The sequence below is a fragment of the Eubalaena glacialis genome, chromosome 7, assembly GCF_028564815.1.
Source record: "Eubalaena glacialis isolate mEubGla1 chromosome 7, mEubGla1.1.hap2.+ XY, whole genome shotgun sequence".
Taxonomy (NCBI): Eukaryota; Metazoa; Chordata; class Mammalia; order Artiodactyla; family Balaenidae; genus Eubalaena; species Eubalaena glacialis.
Genome location: NC_083722.1, coordinates 43,865,516 through 43,880,110, shown reverse-complemented (window position 1 = coordinate 43,880,110; position 14,595 = coordinate 43,865,516). Strand labels below are relative to the sequence as shown.

General features: G+C 36.3%; 1 protein-coding gene across 2 annotated transcripts in view; it reads left to right on the top strand.

Moving 5' to 3' along the window:
• The window catches only part of COL21A1 (collagen type XXI alpha 1 chain), a 188,417-nt gene extending 174,042 nt beyond the window's left edge, over positions 1-14,375 (top strand). For both annotated transcript variants that reach the window (XM_061195184.1, XM_061195183.1), the window contains 10 exons: positions 1,519-1,572; positions 3,196-3,267; positions 4,951-4,986; positions 7,722-7,766; positions 10,220-10,252; positions 10,835-10,981; positions 11,071-11,125; positions 11,632-11,832; positions 12,637-12,714; positions 14,041-14,375. In XM_061195184.1, coding sequence (XP_061051167.1) covers positions 1,519-1,572; positions 3,196-3,267; positions 4,951-4,986; positions 7,722-7,766; positions 10,220-10,252; positions 10,835-10,981; positions 11,071-11,125; positions 11,632-11,832; positions 12,637-12,714; positions 14,041-14,228 — 909 coding nt within the window. In that variant the 3' untranslated portion in view covers positions 14,229-14,375. The remainder of the gene's footprint in view (positions 1-1,518; positions 1,573-3,195; positions 3,268-4,950; positions 4,987-7,721; positions 7,767-10,219; positions 10,253-10,834; positions 10,982-11,070; positions 11,126-11,631; positions 11,833-12,636; positions 12,715-14,040) is intronic.
• Positions 14,376-14,595: the final 220 nt, after the last annotated feature.

Sequence of the window (14,595 nt, the reverse complement as noted above, 5' to 3'; positions counted from 1 at the left end):
AAATAGATTCAAGATGTTAAAATTATACCTCTTAAATGTAATCTTTTCAGTGAAACATTTCAACTTGTTTTCATGCAGTATATTACCTCAGGTCTTAGAAAGTTTTTCTGCCAAGGGCCAGATAGGACATGTTTTAGTCTTTGAGGGCCATATAATTTCAGCCACTCAACTCTGCTATTGGAATGTAAAAGCAGCCACAGCGTGGATGTGCCCCTGTTTCGTACAAGTTTATTTACAAAAGGAGGCACTGGGCTGACTTAGCCCACAGGCCATAGTTTACTTGCCTCTATGTTACCTTATCCCTCTGGTTTTGTCAACTAATATATTTGTGAACTATGCCTTCAATATCAATTGATATAAGTTCAAGAGTAAGACAAAAAAGCTGTGTTAAGCAAGGCAGGGATGAGGCTGAAATTCTGTGGTAGATCTTTAGAAAACTTCCGATTTAGATTGTAACACCTCTTTTTAAAATAGCCACTGAACCATTTATAAGTCTATTTTACCCTATCATATTCCAGTTTTATAAAATATTATCTAAATGACATCAGGGTATATTAACATAATCAAGTCATGTAGCTTTTGGTAAGTCCTGTCACCTCTGAGTTTCAGCTTAGTCATTTGTAAAATTAGAAAATTTAAGGAACCATTGTTCTATGGTATAATCATGCTGTTATGTGCTAAATGCTCTAATTAAGTCCAAATAGTATGCTCACGTGGTTCTCAACGTGAGCTGAGAATGAAAGTGCTTCCCTTTACTGATCAGTGAGCCTGACCTGGCTCTGGGTGATCATCGCCCCCCACTTCTAAGTGTCACACCAACCTCTTTAATTATAGGTTTTTGCCAGACATTGATTGGGTTGTGATTTCAGGTGTCCAAGTATATTTGAAAGCCAGAACCACCACTGACAATCTCTCCTGATGATCCAGGAGGCAGGTTGTCTTTTATAACCAATCCTCTTTTCCTATCTTACATTCTTTGCTCTGACAACTTGGTCTTGCTTTCCAAATGTCTGTTAACAAGGACTGCACTGGAATCCTGAAAAAGAATGCAAACTAAAAGTTTTCTGATTCATGCTTCTTCCAAAAGCCACTCAAAAGTGCATTTGAGGCTAATTTTCTTTTTTCAGTTGCATACTGAAAATGAGTCATACAGAGAAAGCAAAACAGAGAAAGATGAAGATTTCCAGCCTAGAGCATACTGTTAAGATACATGGGTCTGGCTTGTGCAGCACAAAGACCTAGCTAATTAGTGCCTGTCCCTAAAGATTGGAATCTCTCTTTTTACTTGGAGCTGCCAACATCAAACAGGCTGGTAGAAAGCTTTATAAATATGCGGACTCACTTCCCTGCTTAAAAGAGTTTTTCTTAATAAGTAGGCTTAACATATAGATTCTATATTTCAAACAATTGGAAAGTTGAAAATGTAAAAGTTGTTTAAAATGTATTCCCTTAAGTGTCTGTATCAGATATATGGTGACTAAATTCAAAAAACTTCAAATGGTTTTGATGCATTGACAGGGAAATAAAGGTGAACCTGGACTTCAAGGGCTGCCTGGGGCTTCTGGGCTCAAGGTAATTAATTTGTTTTGAAGCATTTGGAAATTTTTTCAAAGAAGTATGAGTTCCTCTCATTATTTGATGAGATTAACATTTGTATCCCTTAAGAAAAGATAGATGAAATGAAGGATTACTTTTTATCATAAAATTAGGGTACCTGAAAGCCAGTGGTGAATGTGGGCCAATTTCATTTCTGTTTTTTGGATATTTTATCATAGTTTGGGTAATAAAGGCATGAAATATGCTTTAGTTTGGTTTTTCTAGAATTGGTAAAATTTGGATGCTAATATGAACATCTTCTCTGGTCCAGAGAATATCACCCTCTTATGTGGCTGAATGAGTGTGTGTCTCCCCTGGTGGTGCCGTTTCTTTGTTTGCTGATTGATGGGACTTTATTTTCAGTCTGGGAGTCACCGTTGCCTTTACCAGTTTCCTCCAAACCAAATAGTTGATGTTTATTTCAATCAGATTTTCAATTCTCTTCTAGCCTTTAAAAATCTAGAGTAATATTCAACAGCTCACAGTGAGCAAAGAGAACAGAACTTAGTTTCCACAGAAGAGAGTTGTTTTTAGTTAATGTGACAGAGTTTGGGACTGATGGTAAAACAAATAAAGCAAAACCAAAACTCCATGAAGCATATTCAGGAGCATGTCCTATCTCTTACAATTTTAACCTAGATATTGTTGATACATCATCATTATATACTTTCACATTGTAAGTCTTTCTTATTTAAGACTTTTTTAAAAAAGGAAATAATCTCTATGACATGATAGGGAGTAGAAAAATTGAGTTAAGATAACTTACGGACTATCCCTTGTTCTGAAAACAGCTCAAGAATTTATGTCTAAGAAAATAATATTCCACATATATAAAGTAAAAATCATAAATTTGCATATCTAACTACAAGGGTGTTCACCCCAATATTGTTTATAAAAATAAAAACTGTGAAAGTGAATGTTTAACAATAGAAATTTTATTAAATATGGTAAATCAATATAGTTGAATACTATTCTGTAATTTAAAATTTTAAAAAACATATAATGGCATATAAGAACTCACAATATTAATATATTTTGAAGTAAATGATAAAAAATTATGCATACACAGCACATTTTAGTATCTAAGTTGTGTATGTGTTTGTGAGAGGTAGAGGGGAAAATATATAACCAAATAAAAACAGTGGGTAATGAGATTTTTAATAATTTTATTACTTCTCTTTACTTACCAGTTTTGTAACAATAAAATAAGTTTTTTTAAAGGAGGATTATGAGAAAAAGCAATTTCAAGGAGGACGGGAAAGTATTAGTAAATAAAAAGAGAGATACGTGTGTTTATTATTTTCACTGCTTTATTATTTATTGTTGACATTATAAATATAATAAAAATACCAAATGTTTATAAAATTTAAAAATATGATATGATCTCAGAATTTCTTAACTAGCAAAGATAGGAAAAAATATAAGAAGTTTTATTGGGACTTCAGTGAACTTTACTATTCTTTACTATTTCTATAGTAATAGCTCTAACAAAAGTTTTAACTATCAGTTTTAAATTTGAGACGTATATAGAGATAAAAACAGTGGGGTTTTTCACAAGCAGTAAGCCTGTGATCTTCATGTGAATTCTATGTTACTTAGGGAGAACCCGGAGCAGTGGGTCTGCCAGGAGAACCAGGATACCTGGGTTTACCTGGAATTCAAGGGAAAAAGGTATGATATTTAGGACATATAATTCAATGTTAATCAGCTATTACCATGTAAGTTTTCTTTTTGTGCACATAGCATAGAAGGGCCAATTATGCATTCAATGATGAGCTGACCTATGTATTTGGTGTACATATAATGTGTTCGACCTCATGCTAAGAGCTGTGGCGCCTTTCATGTCCCCGCATAGGTACTGTCTCCTAGATGAGGACATTCGAAGAGACAGATCAAAAAATATAAATGTACAATTAAATAATATCTTGTAAATTCAGATTGTTCTGTGGTCAATCCAGATGTGTCAAGAACTTTTTAGGGAAAGTATTCCATGTGAGGCACTCTTACCAAAATATGAATATCACTCTTACCGAAACTGGGGCAAAAGTCTGAAACAATAAAAATTACAGCCAGAATGCTTGACCATGGTGTTCCTATCTGTGAAACAATTATATTACATAATAGTTCACTTAAAATTAATTTAAGGAGTTTAAAATACAAAGCATATATATTCATATAAAATGTTTTGGTGAGATAAAACCGCATCACTTTGGGTTCTCTCTCTCCTGTTAAGTAAAGGAACTCTGAGCTGTATCTGTACAAATATTATTGTTGGCTTGAAGGCTTTGAGCAAGAACTGACTGCCCACCTGTCAGAGAAGTCCATGCCCCTGCAGATATATACAGTTCAGGTTAAAAGTGGATGTGTTTGCTTTTGTTCTGCAAAGGATACAAACTGTTATGTCTCCGTCTTTGTATCCCTTGCTCTTTCAGTTTTTCTACCATTTCATTTTTTCTATCCCTCATGTATTATCTGCTCAGCCCCTAGATTACTGTACCTAGTGTGATCCCTTTTGCTCTGATGAGTGGCAGGCAGTACTTGCTGACACAGGAATGACCCTCACAGTAGCAATTAAGTGTTAGACCATCAGTGAATATTAAGTAAATCTACTGTGAATATGTTTGGATTTAGAGAATTTCCTTGTTCAGAAACCTGCCAGTTAAAAGAAAATCTGTATTTTGTATTCACCGTAAACACAAAACTCTACTCTTTATGTTTGGATAGCATGGTAGAAAGGAAATTTGGAAAGAGCGTCCAAGTTCAACCTTGGGCAAATGCTTACCTTTCCTGATCTGTGGGTACATTATAAGAACAAAGACACTGAACTAGTTGGTTTCAAACATCTCTTCTAGCTGAGAAATTCCAGGAAACAATATTATGGAATATGAATTTCCCCCCAAAAGTTAATTTTTGAAGCATATGTTTTCTAAAATATTATTTCAACATTGTTTTATTTCGTTTTTTCCTATAAATTTGTGGCCATTATTAGCTTAATAGTAGAAGACTTTTCAGTTTGATTTCATAAAACAAGATTCGTCAAAATAAGTCCTCTCTTTGTTTAACTTCAGATTGTGATCAATATAGAAAAGTTTTCTTCTTCCTTATAAAATAGAAATTGTAGTAAATTTTCTTTTGAATGTAAGAGCACAAGAAAGTATTCATTTAGAACATCATCTTGACATAATGTGTTTTTACTCTCTTCTCAAATATCATGTTGGAGTCAACTTCTGTTTATAAGGCACTTGTCGAATTTGCATGAGACCATATATTTTTCTTGGTTGAAGAGCAGCATGTTTATTTGAAAGGATACAGAATATATGACATTATGATACATATTAAACGGCCTTTTTGCAGGGGGACAAAGGGAATCAAGGTGAAAAGGGCATTCAGGTATGTTACTGGCTTTTTTTTTTTTTTTTGGCTTGGCAGAAAACTCAGGGCTTCATTCTTTTTAATTTTTCCATGGCTTTTCCAGCTCCTTCCTGTTTTACCGTCAATATCTGTTAAATCCCAGCTTTTTCATTTTACTAAACTTCTCAAAACACCTCAAATCTAACTTTAACATTCTTCACTACATCACTATTGTAGGAAACTTGGGAACCAAGCGATTCAACAAAATAATATATGGATTTTATCATATGCTTGTAATATCTATTTATTTATATATTTTATGGTGTGTTGGTTTCCACAAATGATTTGACATGGCTTATGGCATAAATAAGTTTGATCAGAAACTGTTAACACCATATATAAAACATATTCAAACTAATAAACAGAAGGAGAATTATACCAGAAAATTAGATCAGGCTGAGGAAATCTAGGGTGATTTAGAAGGACGTTTGGTTTTGAGTGTCTTAGCAACAAAGGCAAAGAGGAGAAACATGCTACAGCTTTGGGAGATGAGGACAGTTTCACCTCAGTCCGAGTGGCCCTCAGACGGTTTTTTCATTAACTGAACCCTGACCTGTGAGTAGGACACCGCTTGCTGAATCAGTGACACACGGATCAGGAATAAACTATATCTGTTGGTCTTTCAGTCTTTTAAGTTCTAGAAGTGTAAGACTTTTCCAACCATGAATTACAAATCAAGTGTCCATACAGTACTTTAATGATGTTTTTAAGATTACAAAGCTCAGCTATAGGGGCTTCCCTGATGGTCCAGTGGTTAAGAATCTGTGCTCCCAATGCAGGGAGCACAGGTTTCATCCCTGGTCAGGAACTAAGATCCCCACATGCTGTGCGGTGTGGCCAAAAAAAAAAAAAGTTCAGCTATAGTGGCTGAGTCTTGCTACGTAAAACACTTTGCAAAATTCGCGGAACTTTGAAACCTCTAGAATATCTGGTGGCATAAAAGGAAATTTCAAATTTAGGTAATAATAGCATCAAAATCTGCTAAGGTCACAGTCTGAACACTGTTTCAGACAATGAAACTTGAACTAAGCCCCTTGCCCCCATCCCACTGTCCCGGCCATTTCTTGTCATGGGTCCTGGGTGACTGTAATATCCTTCTAACTGGTCTCCTTGAGTCCAGTCCACCGCTTCCCCCCACACTTTTACCAGCATCAATAACCAAGTTACGCAACGGCTTAGGAGTCCTTCAGTGGTGCTCCACACACATTTCAAGATAAAGTCCGGCCCATAAAGTGCCTCCTTGTTGGACTGAATCTTCTTCTTTAGTCTTATCTCTTTGCCAGTCTACCCACTATTATCCGCTCCTGCCCTGCTGCTTTAGCGGGAAGAAATTACACACCTCTGTCCTGTGTCTGCTCTCCCAGCCACACCCCCCTGTCTTCTCCAGTTGGGTACCACTTACACATCCCTGAGGGCTGCACTCAAGGTGGAGTCATTTTTCCTACCCTCTTTATCAGATGCCCCACCCTATGTCCCAGTAGTATCCGTTCCAGATATATAGTTATACACTGCATCCTTATCAGACAGTATTTTCATCATTCTTTTTTTAAATAGAATTCCAAGAGAATTTAGCTGTATATATTTTTATTGATATAATTAACATATAACATTGTATAAGTTTAAGGTATACAGGGCACAATGTTAATATATAATAATGTATAAGTTTAAGGTGTACAAGGTGTAAGTTTAAGGTGTACGAGTTTAAGGTGTACATGTTTAAGGTGATATAATTAACATATACCATTGTGTAAGTTTAAGGTGTACAAGGTGCAATTTATATATTGCAATATGATTACTACTGTATGGTTAGCTAACACCTTTATCATGTCACGTTAGTTTGTTTTTGTGTTGAGAACAGTTAAGATTTAGTATCTTAGCCACTTTGAAGTTTAGAATTTAACTGCTTATTAAAGAGATTAATTGCTTAGCTTTTGCACCACACAGTAAGCAACTTGAAGGCAACATGGGGACACTGCAACAGTGTTCCTACAGCAAATAGGGCCCCTGGGAGTTCATTGATGTAAGTAAGTAAATGAACAAACCTCTATGCAGGAGTGATTTACAATTTCAGTCACTAGATCTTTAATTGATTGTATATCTAGGTGTATGTTTTGCTAGAAACTGCTAATTATCCTGTTCAACATAGGGATGAAATAGTAGAGTTTCAGGGTCTGGCCCAATGTCTTATACTAGGAGGATGTCCCAAAATATTAATTGAATGGACAAATGTGTTTATATCTTTATTAATTTTTTCTCTATTTGTCCTAATTTAAAGATCTTCATTCAAAATGTATTTTACAGTATATTTTTAATTTAAAAATGTCCTTCAAGTGATCTTCTTGCCCTCACATGTGTATAATCAACACCGAACATAAATAATGTCACTGAAATTAAGAAAATGACCACAGCCACTGGATTTTTAAATGATTTTCATGCTGTGAACATGGACTCAGCAGAACATCCTCAACTGTCTAACATTATTTGCATGTTCCCCAAAGTCAGTAGTTTGTTCCTTGTCTTTATCCATTTTAACTGTAAGATTAGCTTGACGTTCCTCTCACTTCTTTTTTTCTTCTCTTACATCATTTTACATATTTGCATCACTGCTCTTGTGACCTTTCTTCTAGATGACAGCACAGTACGTAGTTTGTGTTGTATATGTGATTGCATCATATGTGTGCAAACTAATGAATAACATTTATTCAATTTTAAAGGGCCAAAAGGGAGAGAATGGAAGACCAGGGATTCCAGGGCCACAGGTATTTTTTTTTATGGAAGATGAAATAATGAATCACATAACGAACAATAGTGAGAGAGGGTTACTTGCAAATAAAAATGGGTGGGGAGAAGGGGAGATGTAGCCTGCATTCTAATTGCCCAAGGATGAGAATTCTAGTGGTGATGGTGATCACAACTTTATCCTTTTGATTTATATTTTCATTTTCCCATGCTGATACTCTCAGTGGCTGTGAAACTTGATTTTCAATGCTTTTCTTCTGACCAAATAAATGACTAAAGGTAGACAGTTCCACCCATTTCTTGGAGTAGTATTGGCCCAAGACAGCCATACATGGCAGCATCTCTGTACCTACTGTTGAGTTTTGACTTTCTTCTTGAAATGTGGGTAGTTGAGGCCATACATAGTGAAGGAATGTCCTTGTTTCCCTCTAGTTTGTTCAAAGATATAATTTACTACACTAGAGATGAATTAAAATGCCATCTTGAGGAACTGTGTTGTGCAATAGATACATAATAAGATTGCCTTGCTTCTTCCTTGACTAAACTCTCCTCATGAAGCCATGTTTCAGTGAGATTGCCAAGTGGCATGTAGGTTCAGTCAGAGCCAAATTGGACAAATAAAAGCATCCAACTAATTAGGGAGTGTGGGTGGGAGAAAGATTCAGTGATTACACTGACTCTGGAGGTAGGGGGATAAAACTGTGAGGTGATGTCTCCAAGGACAGGGGTCTCTGGGTCCCTCACTTGGAGGAATGGGGGAGACCATTGGTGGTGGGGAGGAGTCTTTGAAAGCACATGGCCCCAAGGTTGTCTAAGATGGAAGGTGAGTGTTACATATCAAGAAGTTGAGAACTTAGCAGTGAACTTCAGAGCAAGAGTCACTGAAAGGAGAAATGGACAGAGTTTGCCTGTGCACAGTTATGTGCAATACAAAAGGTTTTCATTTTCCTGTCCCTTCACTCCACTCACACCACTGGATGACAACCAGCTCTGTCCCTATTCCCCTCTGACCTGCTCTGTTTCCCCAAGTTAATCACACAGCATTTTAAACAGCTCTACTCATAGGAGGACCCTCACCCCTTCATCCATCACCCTCCGCAACCTAGGCCTTTTACCCCAAATTGTTATTCACAGTAACTCAGTAACACAGATAGAAGGATATTTTCTTTGGATTTTGAGTTCACAACTTGGCTAGCTCACTGGTCAACAGATGACACTCTCTGCAAGTTTCCCCTAACTTGTTTTTTTTTTATCTCACTTCTCAAGGAAAAGAGGAAGTCTGCTCCCCCAAGGCAGGATTTGGGTTCCGTAGAAAGCTTCTGTCCTGGGTGTGTTGGAAGCTGCATTTTCCACCACCAGGAACTGAGTCTACAGGGAGAATGGCGGGGAGCGGGGTGGGGGGGAGCAGGACAGCCATTGCCTCTCAGCAGCTGAATAGTTGTCCCAATCTCTCAAAGTAAACAAAGTCCTAGTTAGCTGTCATCCTACCAAGGGCTGCACGTGTGTGATTTTTCTGGCGTTCACGTTGTGAATGGGGTCCAAGCGAATGTTTCCCTCATGAAATCATCTTAGTGGATTCTCAGATGACAGCTGTTTTCAGTTTTAGCTCTCATTTGGTTCTAGTCCAGAGAGCTTACTATTTTATCTTTCCTCTTACTCTGGCTCCATTTGTAATATTCTGTCTGGTAGAAGCCCCTGCATTTCTTCAGAAACTTCCATATTTAAAGAATGGCCTTACAGAGAGTGTTTTACTTGCTGATCGATTTTTTTTTTATACATCTTTATTGGAGTATAATTGCTTTACAATGGTGTGTTAGTTTCTGCTTTATAACAAAGTGAATCAGCTATACATATACCTATATCCCTATATCTCCTCCCTCTTGTTTCCCCCTCCTACCCTCCCTATCCCACCCCTCTAGGTGGTCACAAAGCACGGAGCTGATCTCCCTGTGCTATGTGGCTGCTTCCCACTAGCTATCTATTTTACATTTGGTAGTGTATATATGTCCATGCCACTCTCTCACTTCATCCCAGCTTACCCTTCCCCCTCCCCGTGTCCTCAAGTCCATTCTCTATGTCTACATCTTTATTCCTGTCCTGCTCCTAGGTTCTTCAGAACCTTTTTTTTTTTTTTGATTCCGTATATATGTGTTAGCATACGGTATTTGTTTTTCTCTTTCTGACTTACTTCACTGTGTATGACAGACTCTAAGTCCATCCACCTCACTACAAATATAGCAGAGGGAGGAACACTCCCAAACTCACTCTATGAGGCCACCATCACCGTGATACCAAAACCAGATAAAGATGTTACAAGGAAAGAAAACTACAGGCCAATATCACCAATGAACATAGATCCAAACTGAAAATTAAAGTTTGATTAAATGTGTGGTAAAGGGTGCATGCCACATTGCTAGTACTGTAGCTTGCACATTTATTTATTTATTTATTTTTTCCCTATTAATTTTCAAAGGGAATTCAAGGCCATCATGGTACAAAAGGAGAGGTATGTTTCTTCATGTATTATGCTGTCTGTTCAGTCCTCATGGCTTGATTTTTAATACTGTATACATCTAGCTATTGACATCACAAACAGAAAATATCTTTCATGTTCTTTAGTAGTTCCTAAATAGAGATTTTCAGAAAATGTAGATTCACTGAATTAGGTATGAAATGTTACATATTTTGCCAGTAATATTGATTCTTCTTCTAAATTAGGAGCTAAGTTTTTCTGCATGTTTTTCAATGATGAATATTGTGTATTTCTACATCTATCTCTCTAGGATTTAAACTCCTTGGGGACAGGACTGTGTCACATTCATCATTGTATCTCTGGCACTATGCATATTGCTTAATCAATATATGTACTAGGTAGTGGTTATTTGTAGGGTTGGATGGATGGATAAATGACAGTTCAATATAATATGAAATTTCCTTCCTGATCAATTACAGTGTTTCCCTACAGTTTCCTATATAACTTAGATATATGTTTGTATATTTTCATATCCATATCCTTAAGACTTTTATGATGCATTTATACATCCTGAAATATTTAAATAGAACTTTTGAAGATTTCTTTTGTTTTTAGAGAGGTGAAAAGGGAGAGCCTGGTGCCAGAGGTGCCACTGGACCCAAAGGAGAATCTGGAGTGGATGGTCTGATGGGGCCTACGGGTCCCCAGGGGCAACCTGGGGAAGCAGGTCCTCAGGGACCCCCAGGACTGGATGGGAAGCCCGTATGTATTCTGCTTCTTTCACAGTTTTCATATTTCTGTTGCTTTTTACTTGGTATGTCAATGTTATAACCCTTAATAATTTGATGCAGGGGAGAGAATTTTCAGAACAGTTTATTCGACAAGTTTGCACTGATGTATTAAGAGGTAAGTCTCCAACATAGAGATTTTAATAACTTTCAAATTTCAAAAGTAATACAAATTCTTTGTAGAAATTATAAAAGATATAAGTAAGATGAAGAAAATAAAGGACATTTATCAACCTCTGGCTTTTTTTTCCAGATAAGTATTTTTATAAAGGTAAAATGTTATATGTACCCTTTGTAATCTTTTTAATAAAGCAATTTATCATTATTTCACCATTGATTACATTTTCTTCCCTGACATAATTCTGGTAATTTTATTCATAATATGATGTCTATAATTTCATTTACCAGTTTCTTTTAGAGGGGCACTTCCTTTTTTCCCTTACTTGAAGTAATTGCCACAATAAAATTATTGCACAGAGCAATGGATATTTCCATAGTTAAATTTCTAGAAATGAAATTATTGGCCAAGAGATATGCATCTATAAATTTAGAAAAAATATGAGTGATATTATTAATGCCCATTCACCATTTAAACATAAAGGATGGGGTTTCTTTGCTTTTAAGCCCAGCTACCTGTCTTACTTCAAAGTGGAAGAATTCAGAGTTGTGATCACTGCCAGTCCCAGCACGGCTCCCCTGGTATTCCTGGGCCACCTGGTCCCATGGGCCCAGAAGGTCCCCGAGGATTCCCTGGTTTGCCAGGAAGAGATGGTGTTCCTGGATTAATGGGAGCTCCGGGACGCCCAGGTGCCAAAGGATTAAAAGGTACTTAGTTTGTATGTGTAAGCAAATAAACAACAGAAAAGGGTATTTTTTGTATTCACATCCTAAACTTATTTAACAGGCAAGAGTTCCTGTTTGTTTTCTTGAAGACAAAAAATTTTTCTATCCCTAAGTCTTTAAATAATTTGTCAGCTGAGTTAAAGAACAGTCATTCTATTTCATGAAAGAGAAATGTCAAGATAGAGGTCAATGTTATGAAGCATGTGAACCTGTAAATCAGAAAATGTTGACAATGCACTTAGAAATTTTGCTTGAGTCTAATTAAGTCTTTAAATAGAACATGACAGACACCATTTCCTTTATTTTGACTTTGGTAACTTCTGTGACCATATTCAAAATTGTTTTCTATAAATTTCTATAAGAAAAATGATGCTTTGCAACCAAACTTCCTAATAGCCCACAACTTACTGCTCTTTGTTTTCGAATATTTATGTGAAATGTTGGTTGATAATTCTTTCCTTTTAATTTAATATTATAGGAACAATTTAGATGTTTCATCAAAGTAATAAAAGAACAACTATGAGTAACAAAAAGAGCTAATAATTCCAAACCATTTTCCTTTCTTAATATTTAATCTTCATTAAGTTTTTCTAGACCACTGATCATTTTATAAATTTTTGCTTCAAAAATTCTGTGTCCTGTTAATAATAATAAATAGGTGGCAGGCTAATTTTTAAAGATTTATTTTTCTTTTAATGTATGTATTAACAGCTTTGAAAGAAACAATCTAGGAGGAAGTGATTTTATGGGAAAAGTAAGCTTACTCCCCTCTCTGACACTCTGCAGGCCTACCAGGACGAAATGGGGCAAAGGGGAGCCAAGGGTTTGGGTACCCTGGAGCACAAGGTCCTCCTGGTCCCCCAGGTATGAACTGATGATGCTCGTAAGTGTTGCTGCACATTTTGCGTTAAGAAAATCATCATAAATCTCTGTCCAAAGATTTGAAACCAAGACTTTCGTTTCCTTTTTTGAGTGATTCACATTCAACACATTGAGTTCTAACTACTAGAAGTTTTATCCTATATTATATTCATTAATCATTCAGGATTCTCTCTCACTTATCATTTAGACTCCTTAGAATACCACTCCTTAGAATAGTTCTCGGATGGTTCCAGTCGCCCAGGCTTACCTAGTGTATATCACTGTTTAATCTTTATGATTCTCAGGGAAGCAGAATAATGGGGAGATGGACTTGTAAGCCAGCCTCTGCTAGCTGCGTTATTTAACTTCTCCGTGTGTCAGTTTCCTCATTTGTAAAATAGTGATGAGATGTCTTTTGCATCATGACATTGGGGGAAGATTAAATGAATTAATACATGTCGTGCTTTCAGAACAGTGCATGAAAAAGTTATGTTTTCAATAAATGTGTACTATCATTATTATTTTAGATGTTATTACTGCTCGAGGCTTTTGGGTGGATCAAATGATTTAATACTTTGTATGTAAAGCATTTTGAACAATACCTACAATTGTAGTTTAGTGCTGAATAAATGTTTATTAGTAGTAGTAGCAGGAAGTATTAGTGGTAGAAAGTGCCCCAGTCCACTCTGCTCCATCCCCAAACCTAAATATTTTGTTTTTTGTTATTTTGGGTCATCAACTTTAAAAGACCAATATCTTGAGTTAGTTTTTCTTTTTTTGAACATGCTAATTGAACTAAGTTATGGTTCACAAATTAGTGTTATAATACCTCTGTGTATTGATTACTAGTATACTATGGTAATGACAATGTATTTCATTGTGGAAACTAAAATATATATATATGTATATAGTGGAAATAGTCATTTTGACTACAAATATGGCACAAAAGTGAGTTTATTAGAGTTTTAGCTTACTGATATATTACCTACTAATTTATAATAATATTGGCAAAAGATAAGCTGAGAGGAAGAAATAGTTTGGACAATCCACAAATTGAAATATTAGAATGTTAGCTCTGTGTCTTCAGCAGCAGCATGATTGCGTATTAACATAGCTTGGCCTAGTTTTACAAAAATTACTTTTGGATAGTTCTTTTCAAAATGGAAGGTGTATAGAATTAGCAAGAGGATACCTCCTCTTTTCACATTAGTGCAAATATGTAAAATTTTCAAGGGAGTCTTTTTACCAGTTTACATGTTTTGCAGATTCAGCTGTGTCAGCAACAAAACCAAACTCCTCTGTTCATATATTGTTAATGTCCCATCCTAGGTCCAGAGGGCCCCCCTGGAATAAGCAAAGAAGGTCCTCCAGGAGACCCAGGTCTCCCCGGCAAAGACGGAGACCACGGAAAACCTGGAATCCAAGGGCAGCCAGGACCCCCAGGCATCTGTGATCCATCACTGTGTTTTAGTGTCATTGTCAGAAGAGATCCCTTTAGAAAAGGACCAAACTATTAGTGTCTGATGCCTCATTCAGCAGCCTAGGCATGGTGCTCTTCTTTTGTGGTCTTTGCATCTCAGGAAGATAACAACAATAATCCCTTGAAAAGAAACTCATGTACCTCGGTGTTTTTATTATTGTTTTTTTCCTTAAGGAAAAATATAGAAAAGGTCACATATACTGATTTTAAAGGCTCCTCAGTTCTTCAGAGCCTTTAGATTAGTAGCATTAACTAAATCTCAAGGGTTTCTTGTAAGTCCACTTATTTTAATCAAAGTCAAATATAAAAAATCACCATTGCCTGTCAGCCAGTCAATTTCAGTCACTGTGAAAAATTTCACATTCAGCCTCCATGCAGCAGAGTATTTGAGTTCAACTTCCTGT